Source organism: Microcaecilia unicolor, chromosome 2 (genome assembly GCF_901765095.1).
Source record: "Microcaecilia unicolor chromosome 2, aMicUni1.1, whole genome shotgun sequence".
Classification (NCBI taxonomy): domain Eukaryota; kingdom Metazoa; phylum Chordata; class Amphibia; order Gymnophiona; family Siphonopidae; genus Microcaecilia; species Microcaecilia unicolor.
Window position 1 is genome coordinate 340,151,343 of NC_044032.1, and position 19,966 is coordinate 340,171,308.

A 19,966-nucleotide genomic window follows, 5' to 3' on the forward strand; every position below is an offset into this window, starting at 1 on the left:
AAGCATTCTGGGGCATCTTTCATTAAGTAGTTGGGGCATGGGTCGAGATGGCAGTGGGATTTGGAAAGTTTGGTGAGTGCCTTTCATAGTAAGGAAGGTGAAGTTTGTCCATGAACGGTCGGCTGGAATTTCGTCTCCATAGGGGTCCAGTTCGTCGAGAAAGGAATCAATGTTAGTATAGTTTTGTGGAATTGTGCTGCAAAGATTGGTGATTTTGTCATTGAAGTAATTTGCCAGCTGGTCAGCCGATGGGCAGTTTGTGGAGGATGATGTGACTGGGTTGGTGTTAAGAAGATTCTTTATGATTTGGTATTATTTTTTATGTCTGTGCTGCTGGTTAGAATTGTTTGTGTGTAGTAGGATCTTTTTGCTCGTTTGTATTTCCTGTGTGACTGTTTCCATGTATTGTAGGTGGTTGTATCTCTAATTTGTTCCATGCCTTTTCTAGTTTCCTGGTTTGTGATTTTAGGGTTTTTAGTAGGTCACTGAACCATGGTGCGAGGTTGCGTCTGTGTAGGGTTTTTTTACTTAATGGGGCTATTTCATCTAGTATAGTTTGTGGAAAACAAGCCAGCAGATCAGTATAATATCCAAAAGGACTTTATTGAAGAAACCGTACATAAAACAAATGCCCGACACAGGCCGTGTTTCGCCCAACAATAGAGCTGTGTCAGGGGCTATGATAAATAACAAACATATAAAATTAGAAGCATGAAATAGTAAAACATAAAATATATGGATATCTATAAGATATATAAAAAATATATAAAATATCAATATAAATTTAAATTATAATGTACATGTACAACATTGACATGAATTATAAGCATAGAGAGTCCCTGTTGAATCGAAAATAAAATGAGCAGTTAAAAATTATATAAAATAATATTCAATATTGGTAATGAAAATGCATAAAATCTATACAGTGGACATGTAAAATAACACTTGGAAATATAAAAAATGCATATAAATTAAAAACACATATAATACATAAATATTATGAACTATATTGTAAAATACCAGCAATGAAAGGGCACAAACATAAAAATTGATTAAAAAATAATAATAATTAAAAAATAAAAGAATAATTAAAAAATTGAGGACACCTACCTAATCTGTATCTTTATTAAGTAAGATCGGCTGAAAGGAGAGGAACAAATGTATAAGGACCACATAATTATCTCCAATATATGTAATAACACAACAACTTCCAAAAAATATAATAATAGTAATGATAAAAAATACCAAACCAATGAATATGTGGTACTTACTATCAAATACTCTGTTGGAACAAGTATATATGTAATCTTCTTCATGAAAAACCAGCATGAGCAGCACAAAATGGCGTATCTCTGAATGAATGAAAATGAAAAAATAATGAACGAATAAAAGATATAATAGTACCAAAATATTAATAAAAGAATGGTAATGGAACAAAACTAAAAAATAAATAGAAAAAGGCAAAATACAAAATCAAAAATAAATAATAAAATATGAATGAATATATGAGTCAATGGGACCTTCTTATTTGAAAGAGGCTGATGTATTATACACCAATTCATGATTCAATTTATAAATCATGTAAATGATGGTAATGCACTTATGGAAAAATGATGAATGGTCGGATCATTTATACGTTATATAAATTGTGATGGTACTCTGACAGAATCGCATGACTGTCAATTATATCACTGGTGATCAGTTTTAAAAAATATCATATGCTGCTCTTCATCTCTGTAATGGAAACGTACAGTGTCAAAGTGTTAAAAAAAAAAAAGAAAGGTGTGCACAACTCGTTATTTATTTATATTTGTACCCCGCGCTTTCCCACTCATGGCAGGCTCAATGTGGCTTACATGGGGCAATGGAGGGTTAAGTGACTTGCCCAGAGTCACAAGGAGCTGCCTGTGCCTGAAGTGGGAATCAAACTCAGTTCCCCAGTCCACCACTCTAACCACTAGGCCACTCGTTACTGATCACCTGGTGTTTCTACTAAAAGAACTACCTAAAAACGCCTGATGTGGGCTAGCTAAAAAATGATAATGAATGGTCTGAACATTTTTACATTGTATAAATTGCAATGGTGCTCTAGCAAAATCGCATGAACGTCAATTATATCGCTAGTGATCGGTTTTAAAAATATCATGCGCTGATCTTCATCTCTGTAATGGGAACGGACAGCGTCAAAGTGTTTTAAAAAAGGAAGGTGTGCACAACTCGTTACTGATCACCTGGTGTTCTTACTAAAAAAACTACCTAAAAACGCCTGATGTGCACTAGCTGAGACATCATTAAAAATATAAAAAAATATAAAAATGTGGGCAGTGCACCTATATACTGCCTAACGTGATGTCTGTGAGTGACATGAACTGAACCTCCTAATAAATGCGAATAGCGTGTTAGTCTTCGTATAACAACTTAGGCTAAAGTGTACTTGATTAAGACCTGACTACAGATGGAAAATAACCTCAACGCCGAACCAATCTTAAATAAAACCGCTAAAGGTCGTTTAAAGCTATAAAAAGATACTCACTATACAACACCAGATAATCGATGAATAGTCTGCTGACAAAAGCCGGAAAAACCGTTGCAAGTTCGAACACGTCTTTATCTACTTCATTTCCGGTTTGGATTCACAACAATATTATCTCCAAAACCACATTTTTTTAAAGGTCTAAATGAGAAAATAATTTAAATTTAAAATGACAACAATCTATAGAATCGCTAGAATGATAATATTTGGATATACTAAAATATTGCACTCAAATCAGAGCCCAGAACAAGTAGTTTTAAAAGTAGCTGGCCACATCACTGCAAGTTACCTCTTATCTGTGTTAACTAAAGAAGGAAACGTCTGTAACAGCTTTAAACATATACATGCACCATCTGCTGGCCAAACTAGAGAAACAATCTACAATATCTCTAATAGGTCACTAACCGACATAGAAAAGCGAGTTCTAAATAAGGGTCTTTCTTTTATACCCACACCCCGGTATGTAAGATTCTCTCTGTAAGCTTCTATCTCCCAGAGTAGATTCTCTCTGTATGCTGTTTGTTCAAAGTTTGATTAGTATTATTCAATAAAGGCTAAGCAATATAGTGCTGAGAAACAGATTCCTACAGCAGAAGGTTATCAATAGAAATCAAACAAAATAAAACATGGAAAAGAAAATAAGATGATACCTTTTTTATTGGACATAACTTAATACATTTCTTGATTAGCTTTCGAAGGTTGCCCTTCTTCGTCAGATCGGAAATAAGCAAATGTGCTAGCTGACAGTGTATATAAGTGAAAACATTCAAGCATTACTATGACAGTCTGATAGGGTGGGAGGATGGGGGTGGGTCGGAGGTATGCATGGGGACATCAAAGCATATCATTGATATTCTAACAGGATGGGTGTGGATAGGTGAGGGGTGGGGTGATCAACAGAGACATACAGCTTTATGGTTTATAATGGGCTAGGAACCCCAGGTCCTTGTTGTCCTTTCTGTTGGGTGTTAAAATATTCAATCATTCTGACTTCAAAGGTCTTACGTTCTTGTATGGTTTTAAAGTTACCTTTCAGTATTCTCACTGTGAAATCACTGGTACAGTGTCCTGGTTCTGTGAAGTGCTGTCCCACCGTGGTGGGGGCCCTACTGGCTGTATTGTTCATGTGATGTCTATGTAAATTGAATCAAACAGGCTACAACCCCAAAATAATCTCCAAGAATATTGCCTCCTCCCTCAAAACACCCAAGGAGAATCTGCTACAGTACAAGGAGAAAAAATCCACAGACAGAATTCCCCTTGTAGTGACATACAATCCAGAGCTGGAAAAACAGAGGAAAATCATAAGAGACCTACAACCTATACTCCAGGAGGATGAATTACTGAAAGAGATATTCCCATCCCCACCAGTACTGGCCTTCCGACAACCACCCAACTTAAAACACAAGCTAATCAGAAGTAAACTTCCATCACAGAATGAAAAGGAACAGAAGGGCACACGTCCCTGTAATTTATCCAGTTGCAAACTATGCCAAAATATTTCACAGGACCCCACAGTTACCCACAAAGGAAAGATCAAACCTATAAATGGCAAGTGACCGACTCACCTGCAAATGCGCAGTAGAGACTTCCCTCTCTGTCCCGCCCCCGCGTCAAGACGTGATGACGGGAGGAGGGGGGCGGGACAGAGAGGGAAACTGCGCTGAAGGGAACCGCTGACGTCGCTACCGCTCCCCCCCCCCCCAAGGTAGCCACTACCGCCCCCCCCCCCGGAGTCGCCACCACCCCCCCTTCACCCGGCCCGGGCCCTCTCTTCGTTATTCAACTTACAGCAGCGCCGAAACAGCAGCAAGCAGCAGCTCCCATTGGCCTTCCTTCACTGCCTGTGCCCCGCCCTCGCCGACGTGACGTCACACGAGGGCGAGGCACAGGCAGTGAAGGAAGGCCAACGGGAGCTGCTGCTTGCTGCTGTTTCGGCGCTGCTGTAAGTTGAATAACGAAGAGAGGGCCCGGGCCGGGTGAAGGGGGGGGGGGGTGGTGGCGACTCCGGCGTGGGGGGGGGGGCGGTAGCGGCTACCTTGGGGGGGGGAGGGGAGGGGACATGGGAGGTCTCAGAAGGAGGGGGGCCTTGGAACTGGGAGGGCTGGACTGAAGGGGGCCTTCCATCTGGCTGGGAAGAAGGGGGGGCCTTGGAACTGGGAGGGAGGGAAGGAAGGGGGCCTTGGGAGCTGGGGGGCCTGGGGCCTTGGAACTGGGAGGGAGGGCGGGCAGGCAGGGGGCCTTGCAGCTGGGAAGGGGGGAGGACTGGAGCCTTGGAGCTGGGAGGGAGGGCAGGGGGCCCCTTACAGTTGTGAGGGAATGGGGCCCCTTACAGTTGTGAGGGAGAGCAGGGGGCCTTGGAACTGGGAGGGAGGGAAGGGGGCCTTGGGAGCTGGGGGGGAGGGCCTGGGGCCTTGGAACTGGGAGGGAGGGAGGACAGGGGGCCTTGCAGCTGGGAAGGGGGGAGGACTGGAGCCTTGGAGCTGGGAGGGAGGGACAGAGGGGGCCTTGGAGCTGGCAGGGAAGGAGGATGGCAGGGGGCTTTGCAGCTGCAACGGGAGGGGGGCCTTGGGGAAAAAAACATTCCAATACCCGCCCGTTTTTACGGGCTTAACGGCTAGTATTCAACATAAAGGAATCTTTCACTTGCTCATCTTCCAATGTGGTATATATCATTCAGTGTAAAAAATGTAACGAAGGATGCCATATTGGAGAAACAGGCCAGATGCTTAAGACAAGATTCAATTTACATAGACATCACATGAACAATACAGCCAGTAGGGCCCCCACCACGGTGGGACAGCACTTCACAGAACCAGGACACTGTACCAGTGATTTCACAGTGAGAATACTGAAAGGTAACTTTAAAACCATACAAGAACATAAGACCTTTGAAGTCAGAATGATTGAATATTTTAACACCCAACAGAAAGGACTTAACAAGGACCTGGGGTTCCTAGCCCATTATAAACCATAAAGCTGTATGTCTCTGTTGATCACCCCACCCCTCACCTATCCACACCCATCCTGTTAGAATATCAATGATATGCTTTGATGTCCCCATGCATACCTCCGACCCACCCCCATCCTCCCACCCTATCAGACTGTCATAGTAATGCTTGAATGTTTTCACTTATATACACTGTCAGCTAGCACATTTGCTTATTTCCGATCTGATGAAGAAGGGCAACCTTCGAAAGCTAATCAAGAAATGTATTAAGTTATGTCCAATAAAAAAGGTATCATCTTATTTTCTTTTCCATGTTTTATTTTGTTTGATTTCTATTGATAACCTTAAGAGTGGACTAACACGGCTACCACACTCCTCTACAGCAGAAGGGAATGCCTTCTTAAGCAGGAGAGCAAGCTTCTATCTCCCAGAGCAAGATTCTCTCTGTATGTAAGATTCTCTCTGTAAGCTTCTATCTCCCAGAGTAGATTCTACTTTGCTTTTCCATAAGTGAAATGTGCCTATCTAATGATTTTAAGCAAAGGCTTACCTCTAGTTACCCAAAGAAGAGAAAACTACCATGATAAAGATTTTAAATTTATGTTTTGAATTGTAGGGAAAATTGCATGTGAAAGGTTACAGAGAAGTTCGAATAAATGATTCATAAAAGTTATCTGCCCATGTGCAAGTTCTGTGCACTGTTTAACAGTACATATTGTGAATAGTCACTACGCAGCATGTCTAGACAGTACACTGTAAGTTGGTTAGAAGGTTTATGGAAGTGTTTGAACTGGGATATGTATATGAATTATAATATACTCTTTTAGGATAGGCCAGAATAGCGATTGATTTCATTCTGAATCAACTATAACTACAATTATATAAAGCATAAAATCTAAGAACAGCATTGTGCTGATGGTATTTTATTAAGGAATTGGGCACACATTAAATGAATTGTTATCCTTCATGATCTGAGGTCTAAACTGTAGTCCATGTTGCCTCTGACCAACCATCCATGCAAGCAATCCTTTAAAATTTCACTAGGAAGTGATCTGGGTCATCTTCCAGGGCCATTTTAGGAAACATAGGTACAGGTACATTTGCATTTGCATGAGATGCTAGTCTCTGTAGTGGGAACGTCTGGGCAGCGAATTCTGTTGCAGCTCTACCAACTATTGTAAAACCTGTTGCTGCCACTGTTGTTCCAAGTGCACCGGCATGAACTGCTGCTGTTACTGTGTTTGCAGAAATTGCTGCTGCTGTTACTGGCCCTCCACTAGGGCTTGGATTATTTTCTCCATATTTTCCTTGCAACCTAGTGCATCTGTCTGGCTCTTGCTACACTTCTTCAGGTCCCTGTCTGGGAGCAGATTTAATCCCTTTAGCCTAAATTATTTGTTTTGTACTGGTTGCAAGGTCCAGAGCCCTGGAGACTGAGCATTCTAGCTTCTTCTGTCTGCAAATGCTGAAATCCCACCACTGCCATAATATGTAACTGTGTGGGCAAGGGTGGTCTTGTGAGCCTTGAAAACACAGCCACACAAAGGTTGGAAGGTGAAATAAAAATTGATTTATTTATGTGCAGAGGAATGGGTGACCAGGGCAAATAAAAACAAAACCCAAGTCTGTATACATATATAATGTTTCTCTCTCTCTTGAAGCCTTCTCTAGCAAGGCCACAGCATGCATTACCCTCTGAACTAGAGCCCCAGAGTTAAGTGCTGTATCTCAGTATTCAGCACATTTGGGCACAGGCTTAGCCCTTAGTTCCAACAATATAGTTCAGCAGGGTTCAGGATAAAATGGGCCTACATGAGTAGAGTTTCTGCAGCAGCTTACTGGTCCATGCTGACGGCATAGGGTAGAAGGCTTCTCCTCTGTGTCTCCCTGACTGATTTGTGTTGAGGGTTTTTATCCTGCCTTGATCATGCCCTCTCTGCTCTGCTCCTGCTGAGCCATCCCTTGCCCACTCTATGCCCTGCCTCTTAAGGTAGCTCTGTATTTGTGAGAAGCTGTAATTTCTTACGGACTCTCTTACAAGGTGCTAATAACTGTTCTACCTCTTCTCCTTCGAGGATTCCTTTGGCTACCCTATAAGGTATATCAGGTTTCATTATAAAATGCAGGAGGCCTGCCTTAGAGGGGTCTTGGCTGTCTACAGATTTCCCATTTACCTCTAGCACCTTAGCTCAGGCATCCCTAAAGGACTTCTCTTCCATATGGGCTCTCTTGAAATTTCTAGGATTTTCCTCCTTACTCCACTCAGGCAAGTTTTCTAAGGGTTCTGGTGTATCTTTAGTGGCCTCCTCTGTATCTTGGTCCCCGTCTATGGCAACCCTAGATTTTGGCTATAACATGATTTCTCTTTCTGATGTTGCTGCTATAGAGCGGTCACTTTAGAGTTTTCTACATATCTCTGGAATGGATTTCTTTCTCAACTTTTCTGGCGAGGCATTTAGGAGAGTCATAATAGCTGCAAAGTATGGATAATCCATACTACTCTTTGAAATCTGAATTTAAGTACATAAGTATTGCCATACTGGGACAGACCAAAGGTCCATCAAGCACAGCATCCTGTTTCCAACAGTGGCCAATCCAGGTTACAGGTCCCTGGCAAGATCCCAAAACAGTACAGTACATTTTATACTGCTTATCCTAGAAATAAGCAGTAGATTTTCCCCAAGTCCATCTTAATAATGGTCTATGGACTTTTCCTTTAGGAAGCCATCCAAACCTTTTTAAACCCCGCTAAGCTAACCGCCGTTACCACATTCTCTTTTAATTACATGTTGAGTGAAGAAAAATTATCTCCAATTTGCTTTAAGTTTACTACTTTGTAGCATCATCGAATGCCCCCTAGTCCTAGTATTTTTGGAAAGAGTAAACAAGCGATTCACATCTACCCATTCCACTCCACTCATTATTTTATAGACCTCTATCATACCTCCCCTCAGCCGTCTTTTCTCCAAGCTGACGAGCCCTAGCCGCTTTAGCCTTTCCTCGTACAGAAGCTGTCCCATCCCCTTTATTATTTCTAATTCCACTATATCTTTTTTGAGGTGCGGTGACCAGCGGGGTACAAATGTAATAAAAAAAATTGAGCACATTATTTGAGGTGTTGTTGCACAATGGAGTGATACAAAGGCATTATGACATCCTCATTTTTGTTTTCCATTCCTTTCCTAATAATACCTAACATTCTATTTGCTTTCTTAGCCGCCGCTGCACACTGAGCAGAGGGTTTCAACATATTATCAACGATGACACCTAGATCCCTTTCCTGGTCAGTGACTCCTAATGTGGACCCTTGTATAAGTATGTAAATATCGCCATACTGGACAGACCGAAAGTCCATCAAGCCCAGCATCCTGTTTCTAACAGTGGCCAATCCAGGTCACAAGTACCTGGCAAGACCTAGCTATAGTTCAGGTTCCTCTTTCCCACATGTATCACTTTTTGCATTTGTTCACATTAAACGTCATCCACCATTTGGATGCCCTGTCTCTCAGTCTCGTAAAGTCCTCTTGCAATTTTTCACAATCCTCTTACGATTTACAACTTTGTGACATCAGCAAATTTAATTACCTCACTAGTTACTCCCATGTTTAGATCATTTATAAATATGTTAAAAAGCAGCTGTCCCAGCACAAACCCCTAGGGAGCCTCACTATCTACCCTTCTTCATTTAACCCTATTCTCTGTTTTCCATCTCTTAACCAGGTTTTAATCCACAATAGAACACTATCTCCAGATCTGATCTTTCCCTGCCAAGGTTTGTCGCTACTAAAAAGTCATTTTTTAAAACTTGGATTCCACTTGCCTATAGATTGACTGCTCCTGAACTCTGTAAACTGTGTGGTATTACAGGTAGCACATTCTCTCTGACTCCTTTTCTTGATTTTTATAATTTTGTTTATAATAATTAATTTTCTGGCAATTACTGACTGACTATGCTCTTTCCTGTTTTTAACCTAACTGGAGTTCCTTTCCGTCTTTTTTACTGATTTTATGTAAACCACTTTGATCTTTTTAAAAGTAAAGGCAGTATATCAAGCTTTGGAATAAACGTAGACATAAACATTTCATCCTGGCTTAAGGAAAATCAGCTCATTTTTAACCCCTCGAAATGATTGCATGTTGGATTACAGGCAACCACACTCCATTGTCACGTAGTCTTACATTCCGTGATCATCCAATTACTCTTTTGACATACTTCAGATACCTTGGTGTTATTCTTGTTTAGGAATTATCATTTATTCAACATGTTGCATCTCTGACCAGAGCATATTTCATCTCTTTCTGGCAATTCAGGATTGAATATCCGTTTCTTGACTTTACCTCTCAGAGTACTTTTGATGTCGTGATTAGATTACTGTAACATAATATAGTCTGGCTTTCTGCAACATTTGATTCATTGTCTTCAAACTATAGAGAATACCACTATCTGTATTCTCTTGAATGCTACTAGATTTGATCGTATCACCTCTTTACTAATACAACAGCGCTGGCTGTCTATTCCTTTCTGTGTCCAGTTTAAAATTCTCACACTAACTCATAAAGCTATTCATACTGACATATCCTGTTACCATTCCTTGTTAATTCAACTTTACTCACCTTCCAGGTCTCTCCATTCAGCTAATGATCTACGTCTTCATATTCCATCGGTACATCGTGTTCACTATCAAACCACAAGGGCTTTCTTTTGTACTGTACCTGCATTATGGAACTCCTTTCCTCATTACCTGAACCCTCTTTCCAAAATTTAGATCTTCCTTGAAAACCTATCTGTTTGAGAAAGCCTTAAATTTACATCCAGGTGAATCAGCATCCTCTGAGATTCACTAGTGTCTGCAAGTCCTTTCCCTAAGTTTCTTGTCTCCTTTCTCTCATTACTAGTTGCCTTCTCTTGTCCTTTTGTTTACCATTTTACCCCTCCTCCTCTTCATTTCTACATTGTCTCCTTTGTTTTAAGTATGCTTTCCTGTCATGGTATGGCATTCTTTTTTTCTTGTTTTTAATATTGGTTTTAGTTATTGTTTGAAGGAAAAGCGGTCTATCAAATGAAACAAACCATAAACCATACCAGCATTCCTGAGATTTTAGGGGAAGTTCATATTTCCTAAATGGTTTTTTGAAGTCAGGTACCTATCTTCTTGTTGAGAACCCACAGAATCTCTGTTTTACTTAGGTTCAAACAGAGTTTGTTGGGGTTTTTTTTTTGCCATTTCTTGAGCTGCTGTTAGACAGGTGGTCAGTTTACTGAAAGCTGTGGGTAGATCTGGTTCAATGAGTATGAGTAGCTGCACATTATCTTGAAGATTGATGATCATTTGTACTACCAATAATCCCTGATTTATTAATTTAAGGATCTTTTTTCATTACACATTATGGGATCCTTTTACAAAGGGCTATTGCATGTGTAGCATGCCAAATCGATACTACCGTTTGGTTAGCGTGCCCACCCGGTGGTAACATCAAAGTTGGCACATGCTGTTTCTCGTGGTAGAAAATATTTTTCAATTTTCTACCAAGGGGACATTCCCGGTGGTAATTGGCAGTACAGCCACATTGGCGTGCACTGCATGAGTACTGCGCATGAGTCCTTACTGCTAGGTCAATGGGCGGCAGTAAGGGCTCATGCAGTAAATAGCCATGCATGGCCATTTACTGCCCCCTTTGAAAAAAAAATTTTTTTTCCCAGCCACAGTAAAAAGTGGCCCAGAATGCACCAAAAACACACGTCCATACTACCGTAGGCCACTTTTTACCATGGCTCTATATATATGGTTGCTTAACTGTTATTCTTGTATTTTCTTAAATTTGTATTAGGAGTGTTGTGTTGGGGTACAATGGATATTCTGGAATGGAATTGTAACTTATTTTATCTTTTTTTGCTCTGTTGTTTTCCGTGCATTGCTGAATTGGAATAAACAAATAATAAATAATATTCTTTCCCAAGAGTTATATACTCATAATTGTCCATATCAATTAATGGCAGTTTTTTTCAAAGGCAAGTATGAATATAACAACCTTTTAATAGGCATTTTTTTAATTTCTAATGCTAGATCACTTTCTTTTTATCTCATTATTTGAACAGGTCCCACAGAACTGACTCCAAGAATCAACCATGAAATCAATGATACTGTGTCCACTTCTTTTCTTTTTCATATTTGCTTGTTCTGCTGTCTACTGGATGAAAACGGACTCTTTATGGACATTGCACAGATTCTTAAATAGGCAGTTCACAGCTGAAGACATTATTACATCTGTGCAGTTCACAGCTGAAGACATTATTAAATCTAGTACTGGAATCTTTTTCGCTGAGACCACAGAGAAACTGGAGCCCTCCCCTTTTGCAGTATGTGCTGTAGAATCAGCAGCTCAGACGTACCCCAACAGAAGTGTTTATTTCTTCATGAAAGGGCTGACCAAAGACATGAATATCACCGAGAGTTCCTTCTACAAGGCCATTCCACTGCTGTCTTCTTTTGCAAATGTCCACATCCTTCCCTTATACTTTGAAGACGTTTTTAAAGACACTCCTCTCAATCCTTGGTACCAAAAGGTAACTGTTTTTTATTTTTTTTTGTCATATTTAACTTAACATAGAAGATCAGTGTGAAGCATATATTTATTCATAATAGCACTGTTCCATTCAGTGTAACTTTTCTTAGTTTCAGTTTCTTACCATTCCAGTTCTTTAATTTTGTCTCCTTGTAATTTGTTTAAAAAAAATAGTCCCCTGCAGTGTTAGTGTAGCAGGACACCACAATATTCTCTCTATAGTTCTAAATGATGAAGATTCAGGTGTCCCTGTTCCTGATCTAACTTTAGATGTGATGAGGTAATGGAGGCTGGGCAACCTACCCATCAAGGGGTAAGGGTGTATCCTCCATTACTTTAGAGGGAGCCTCCATGGGCCAGGAGTCTATGTGAAAGGAGAGGTGTGGCAGAAGCCCAGGGGAATCAGAAAGCATCCATGGAGGTCTATAAAATAATGAGTGGAGTAGAACATGATCACTTGTTTACTCTTTCCAAAAATACAAGGACTAGGGGGCACGCAATGAAGCTACAAAGTTGTAAATTTAAAACGAAGCCGAGAAAAGCTTTCTTCACTCAATGTGTAATTAAACTCTGGAATTTGTTGCCAGAGAATATAGTAAAAGCAGTTAGCTTAGCGGGGTTTAAAAAAGGTTTGGATGGCTTCCTAAAGGAAAAGCCCATAGACCATTATTAAAATAGACTTGGGGAAAGGCCACTGCTTATTTCTAGGATTGGCCACTGTTGGAAACTGGATGCTGGGCTTGAGGGATCTTCGGTCTGTCCTAGTAGGGCAATACTTATGTACTACTTATGGGAACAGCCACACCCGATGGTCAGCTAAATCATCTAGCCAGGGAGAACTATTGCCCCTAAACCAGCTACAATAGATTAGCAAAGGAGATGTTTTGCTAAGAGACAGAAAGCAGGAGAAACACAGGGGTGTCTATTCTGGGAAAATCAGCCAAGAAGACAGTCCAGGAGCAGCCAGGGTACCAAGAATTTTGGTTAGGAGTACCCAGGGACCAGCTGCCATAGGGTTGTTCATTCTCATTAAAGTGAGTAGAATGGAAGAGGCTCATTTCATCTGTCCTACAGTGGTGAGGTGCAAGAGACTGGTCATATTTGTGCATCCCAACACCTAGACAATAGAATTTTTGAGATTTTTGTTTGCAAGGAACTCCTGATTTTAATTTTTTGGTAGAAGAGTGATTGTGTGTGTGCGGGTCGGGGGGGGGGGCATTTTGTGCAGAAAAATGTAAATCTTATAATTTTGTCTCCCTCATTGAGATATCCTATGCCACAAGTTTTTGGATTCTTTCACTTGACACTAACAGTATCTGATGTGCATTCATAGTAACATAGTAGATGACAGCAGAAAAAGACCTGCATGGTCCATCCAGTCTGCCCAACAAGATAAACTCATATGTGTTACTTTTTGTGTATACCTTACCTTGATTTGTACCTGTCCTTTTCAGGGCACAGACCGTGTAAGTCTGCCCAGCACTATCCCCGCCTCCCGCCAACGGCTGTGCCACCTAATCTCGGCTAAGCTCCTTAGGATCTATTCCTTCTGAACAGGATTCCTTTATGTTTATCCCATGCGTGCTTGAATTCTGTTACTCTTTTCATTTCCACCACCTCCCGCGGGAGGGCATTCCAAGCATCCACTACTCTCTCCGTGAAAAAATACTTCCTGACATTTTTCTTGAGTCTGCCCCCCTTCAATCTCATTTCATGTCCTCTCGTTCTACCTCCTTCGCATCTCCGGAAAAGGTTCGTTTGCGGATTAATACTTTTCAAATATTTGAACGTCTGTATCATATCACCCCTGTTTCTCCTTTCTTACAGAGTATACATGTTCAGGTTATCAAGTCTCTCCTCATACGTCTCGTAATGCAAATCCCTTACCATTCTCGTAGCTTTTCTTTGGACCGCTTCAATTCTTTTTACATCCTTCGCAAGGTACGGCCTCCAAAACTGAACACAATACTCCAGGTGGGGCCTCACCAATGACTTATACAGGGGCATCAACACCTCCTTTCTTCTGCTTGTTCAGAGCCTTGAACTGTGAGATGTGAGTATCTTCACAGAATTCACTGATAGCAGGTTGGGGTACCCAGCCTGGGATTTCTGAGAAAAAAAAAAAGAAGATGGGGAATCTGAACCAGAGCCCCAGAAGAGGGGTTTTAGTAAAGAGGTAACCAAGGAAGTTGCCCCAGAGTCTAAGGATACAAATGAAGTACTGGGTATGGTATTTTGTGTTTTGAGAACCCTGTTCTATTCTTTTTCTATACCCTGCTTTTGTACTGTAAGTTTTGTTTTTTTTGGAGAGCCACCAATAAAGGTGTTTTACTTATTTTTACCCCAGGAGTGGATTTGTGGTTTTTCTAAGCTTTTGAGGCTCTTGCATTCAGTAAAGGTCGGAGGCAATTGCCTCCCTCACAGCTTTTTTACTGTCCTTAATTTTATCTGCATATCTATCTGGATAGTGGCTGAATTTTGCCGACTATCCATAGAGTTTTATGCAATGCCCATGCTCTGCCCTCACTGTGCTGTGACACTATCCATATAGGGCCATTGCTAATTCACAGACAGGGCCACATAGGGCATTTATCCGACTAGTGACAGCTACTATCCAGATAAGTGCTTTTGAATATTGAGGCATTAATACTTTGCTTGTTTCTCAATTCTTTCCTCCTTTAAATCTCTCTCTATAGCTTCGTTCACCCCACCTTTGGAGGGTGGCTACATTAACTTACATTCTCCTACATAAGTACATAAGTATTGCCATACTGGGAAAGACCAAAGGTCCATCAAGCACAGCATCCTGTTTCCAACAATGGCCAATCCAGGTCACAAATACCTGGCAAGATCCCAAAAAAGTACAATATGTTTTATACTGCTTATCCCAGAAATAAGTAGTGGATTTTCCCCAAGTCAATTTAATAATGGTCTATGGACTTTTCCTTTAGGGAGCCGTCCAGACCTATTTTAAACCCCGCTAAGCTAACCGCTTTTACCACATTCTCTGGCAACGAATTCCAGAGTTTAATAACAGTCTTATAATTGCCATACCAATTTTATCCCAATCCATAATCCTGCCATAGCTCTTAACTTATAACATTTCTCAAGTGAACCCTTAGTCCAGTCCTGTCTTTTAAACTCCTAATTTACAGCACCTTTTGAATGGTTAGTTGGCAAATTCTGATGTTTCCAGGGTGCAAATTTCCCTTCCCAGTGGATGCAGAGCTTAAATATTTAGCTTGGATCAGGTGCAATTAAATTCTGAGAGAGAAATATTGTTGGTTGATAGATATATTCCTGTCCTACGTATTGCTGAAGATATTGCAAACAGGTTGACATCATGAGGGTAACTTTATAACAGGTTACCTAGATCAGTGGTTTTCAATCAATCCTCAGGGACCACCTGGTGAATCAGGTTTTCAGGATATCTACCATGAATATGCATGAGATAGATTTGCATACACTGCCTTCTTGCTGTGCAAGTCTCTCTCCTGCATATTCATTGTAGATATCCTGAAAACCCAACTGGCCAGGTGCTCACTTAGGACTGGGTTGAAAACCACTAGCCTATAGTGGAAATTTAAGTAGATGCCTATTTTGAGGGTATTTAATAAAGACACATATCCCCGAATTCTATATAGTGCAACTGGAGTTACAGTACATGTGCAAATCAGGTTGTATTATGACTTGCAAGTGCAACTTAATTATCTTAACAAGCCAATCGGCACTGATAATTGCCACATCACAGGCAGTTATTGACACTAATTGGAATTAATTATTTACGTACAGAGGGGTACTTTCACTAAGTCATGGTATAAAGTGGCCTGTGGTAGTGTGGGTGCGTGTTTTGGGCGTGCACTGGCAGTAACAAAAGAGAGGGTAATACAGCATACAAATATACAGCACAGACAAAAAAGCACTACTGGGCCTTCAAGAAAGAGATAATAGCCGTCCTTTTATTGTGAAAAAGACCCGACACGGGCCGTGTTTCAGCGCACAAGCGCCTGCCTCAGGGGTCTAACATAAAAACACACAGAAATACAGTTATAAATGCAATTATGGATTCAGATCGCACATAAATAAACATTCATACCATAAAATAATTAATGATTAGATTATAAAAACAATATAAAATATAGTAAAATGAAATAAATGAAACAGTGCAATAAATGGTTGAGTTATAATATTAAAATGAAATACAGAATAAAATGAATGAGGAGCAGAATTAAAAACTTTGTGTGCAAAAGCATCAAATCAATTATACACAGTGCATTTTTTGTAGAAAAAAAGGTGCCAGTACTCATTATGGGCGGGGTCACCACATATGGCTCCACCCCTATGATAGCCACACCCACATTAGCCACACCCCTTATATCAGCCATGGCGCATATAAACAACGTTGCTCCCTCACTTCCTTATTCCTCTCTGTCTTTGAGTGTCTATAAGAAGTGGCAAACTGGGACTATCATAGCTGTAGTCCCCCCTCTTCCCCACTTACCTACCACAGTCTTCACTAGGGTCAGTAATTAGAGTTTGAACTGTATACAGCAATAGGTATGGAGCCAATGAAGTCACTGAAAGGACTATGTGAGTGCAACGATATTGGTAGAAGATAAGTCATGCAGGAGAATTTTGAGCAGATTGAAGGCGGACAAGATGGTTTAGTGGGAGGAGAGAGATGGGTGATAGTTGAAAAGGCAGGTAGGGTCCATTGAAGGTTTTTAGGAGTGTTTGGAAGCATTGGGAACAGCTGCAGTGGCAAATAATCAATTAAGGATATGACAGAAGGGATAAAATTAGGGGAGAGAACTCATTCTATTTTCTCTTGTTTGTCCTGTTTGTCTGTCCTAATTAGATTGTAAGCTCTGTCGAGCAGGGACCGTCTCTTCATGTTCAAGTGTACAGCGCTGCGTACATCTAGTAGCGCTTTAGAAATGATAAGTAGTAGTAGTAGTTATTGGGAATCCAGAATCTTGCTACTCTTTCTGCAGAGAATCTTGCTACTATGGGATTCCGGAATCTTGCTATTCTTTGGGATTCTGCATGGAATCTTGCTACTCTTTGTCCTAATTAGATTGTAAGCTCTGTCGAGCAGGGACTGTCTCTTCATGTTCAAGTGTACAGCGCTGCGTACATCTAGTAGCGCTATAGAAATGATAAGTAGTAGTAGTAGTAAACAGACATCATTGAAAATATACTAGTATAGGAGAAAAACAATAACTTGTGATTTTTTTTCATTATAAATCATTTCTGTAAGATGTTACAGCTCCAGTATACCCAGTGCAAAATAAGACAACAGATGTAAATTCTCAAATTGGACAAATTCCAAACACTAAAATGAAAATAAAATAATTTTTTTCTACCTTTGTTGTCTGGTGACTGTTTTCTATCCATACTGGTCCAAGTGTCTGATTCTGCTGCTCTCTATCTGTTCTCTTAACTCCGTTTCCAGGGCTTCCTTTCCATTTATTTCTTTACTTTCCTCCTTTCTTCTTCCATGTCCAGCATTTCTCCTCTCTCCCCGCCAACCCCTCCATCCATCCATTTCCAGCAATTCTCCTCTATCTCCTGCTCTGCTCTCTATCCATTTCCAGCATTTCTCCTTCCTCTCCTGCCATCCCATCCATGTGCATCTCCTTCCTATCTTCCCTCCCCTCCATCCATGTCCAGCATGTCTCCTCTCCCCTCCCCTCCCATGTCCAGTGATTCTCCTCTCTCTCCTGCCCTCCTCTCCAAGTCCAGCAATCCTCTCTTCCCTGCCTTCCCCTTCCATCCATGTCCAGCAATTCTCCATTCTCCTCTCTCCCCTGCCCTACTATCCCATCCCCTCCATGTCCAGCGATTCTCTTTTGCCCCCTATCCTCCCCCTCCCTTCAATGTCCAGTGACTCGCCCCAGCCTCCACCTGCCCCCGAGATCATTCAAACCCCAGCCCCATTTGCCCAGCCCCCAAGCCCCACTTGCCCATACACACATACCCCCAGCCCTACTTGCCCACACACACACCCCCAGCCCCACTTGCCCACACACACACACCCTCAGCCCTACTTGCCCACACACACCCCCAGCCCCACTTGCCCACACACACACACACCCCCAGCCCTACTTGCCCACACACACAACCCCCCAGCCCCACTTGCCCACACACACACACCCCAGCCCCAACTAGCCACACACACACCCCCCAGCCCCACTTGCCCACACCCCCCCCCCAGCCCCAATTGGCCACACACACCCCCCCAGCCCCAACTGGCCACACAACACCCCCCCCAAGCCCCAATTGGCCACACAACACCCCCCCCCAGCCCCAATTGGCCACACAACCCCCCCCAGCTCCACTTGCCCACAACCCCCCCAGCCCCACTTGCCCACACACCTCCCAGCCCCACTTGCTCACCCTCCCCTGCTCGCTCCCTGCTGTTTGCACCGATCCCTGCCTCGTAAAACTTATTTTTTCGTGAACCGGCAGACTGAAAAAATAAAACAAACAGCTGACAGACTTGCCTCCTTCGATCGCGTCGGCCGCTTCCTTTCCCTGCATTCTGAGCAGTCCCGCCCTCGAGGAAAGGAAATGACATCAGAGGAGGGCGGGACGCGCTCAGAATGCAGGGAAAGGAAGCGGCTGATGCGATCGAAGGAGGCAAGCCTGTCAACTGTTTTATTTCTTGTGTATGTGAGAGAGTTATTTTGTGTGTGTGTGTGTATATGTGACAGTGCCAGAGGTGAGGGTTACATTTTTTTTTCTCTGTCAGAATGACGGGGGGGGGGGGGAGGTTTTATTAGATTGTAAGCTCTTTGAGCAGGGTCTGTCTTTCTTCTATGTTTGTGCAGCGCTGCGTACGCCTTGTAGCGCTATAGAAATGCTAAATAGTAGTAGTATTAGTTCAGTCTGCCGGTTCGCGAAAAAATAAGTTTTACAAGGCAGGGATCGGTGCAAACAGCAGGGAGCCCCAGAAAAAAGGTGCCGGTACGCCGTACCGTCGCGTACCGGCACAAAAAAAGCACTGATTATACATAATATGATATGGTGACCTGTTGTAATCTGTAACCTAATGAGCAAAAATGTCAGTTAAATGACATCCAGTAATATAATGGTCATGGTATCATGAGTGTTAAGAAACCATCATGTATTGAAATGCAAGAGAAAGAATGACTTACCAAGGTGTATCTTCACAATGTATAAGCAGAAATCGTAAGTGAATTGCCTAATTTGGAACAGGAAAATGTATATTTGAATGGCCATCAAATGATAAAGGGAAATAATCTCAATTTATTATGAGAAGTGAGTACAAGTATAGAAAAAAGCTGTTGTTTCCCTAAACCCCACCCTCTATCGTCAGGAACATGTGCAGAGAATACTCTGTAAACTTAAAAAGTCCTGAAGTAGATTTAAACAGGGTTAGTTAGACAGCACTAAAGAAACGGGCAGATGGACCCTATAACCTTGGATTATATGTGAAAGAATCCATTAACTGTGTAAGCCACCGTGAGTTGAAAACCATAACAATCTATACATATCTCCTGGCATAAATAAAGCTAGTAAGATAGACCTGCTTGGGCATTTTACATAGCCATAAGCCATCGGCTCCACGGTGTTTAAAAGATTAAACTGACAACTTATAGATCCAAATAAAACTTACCAGCTACCACTGGACGTGCTTTCAATCATACTTACAGCTGGCTAGTGCTAGTATCCAAAACAGCCAAAAGAATGGGGCAACCACCCTGAGGTGCTTAGTTTGTAAAGGGGGTGGGAAAGAGATAACATCATAGTTCCTCCAGGGTCCTAAAGGCTGCAAGTTAAAATTCGGTGCTAATGGAAAAAACCAATGTGTATGGGAGAAATTGAATGTATTTGAATGAGATGTGTGTGCAGTGGCGTAGCCAGAAGTCAATTTTTGGGTGGGCCAACAGGTT

The 19,966-nt window shown here is 41.7% G+C and overlaps 1 protein-coding gene across 4 annotated transcripts in view; it reads left to right on the forward strand.

Annotated features, from left to right (window-relative positions):
- Positions 1-19,966, forward strand: part of LOC115463681 (alpha-1,4-N-acetylglucosaminyltransferase-like) — a 120,632-nt gene that overhangs the window by 57,821 nt on the left and 42,845 nt on the right. For all 4 annotated transcript variants that reach the window (XM_030194399.1, XM_030194401.1, XM_030194400.1 and 1 more), the window contains one exon: positions 11,581-12,048. In XM_030194399.1, the coding sequence (XP_030050259.1) occupies positions 11,611-12,048 (438 nt within the window). In that variant the 5' untranslated portion in view covers positions 11,581-11,610. The remainder of the gene's footprint in view (positions 1-11,580; positions 12,049-19,966) is intronic.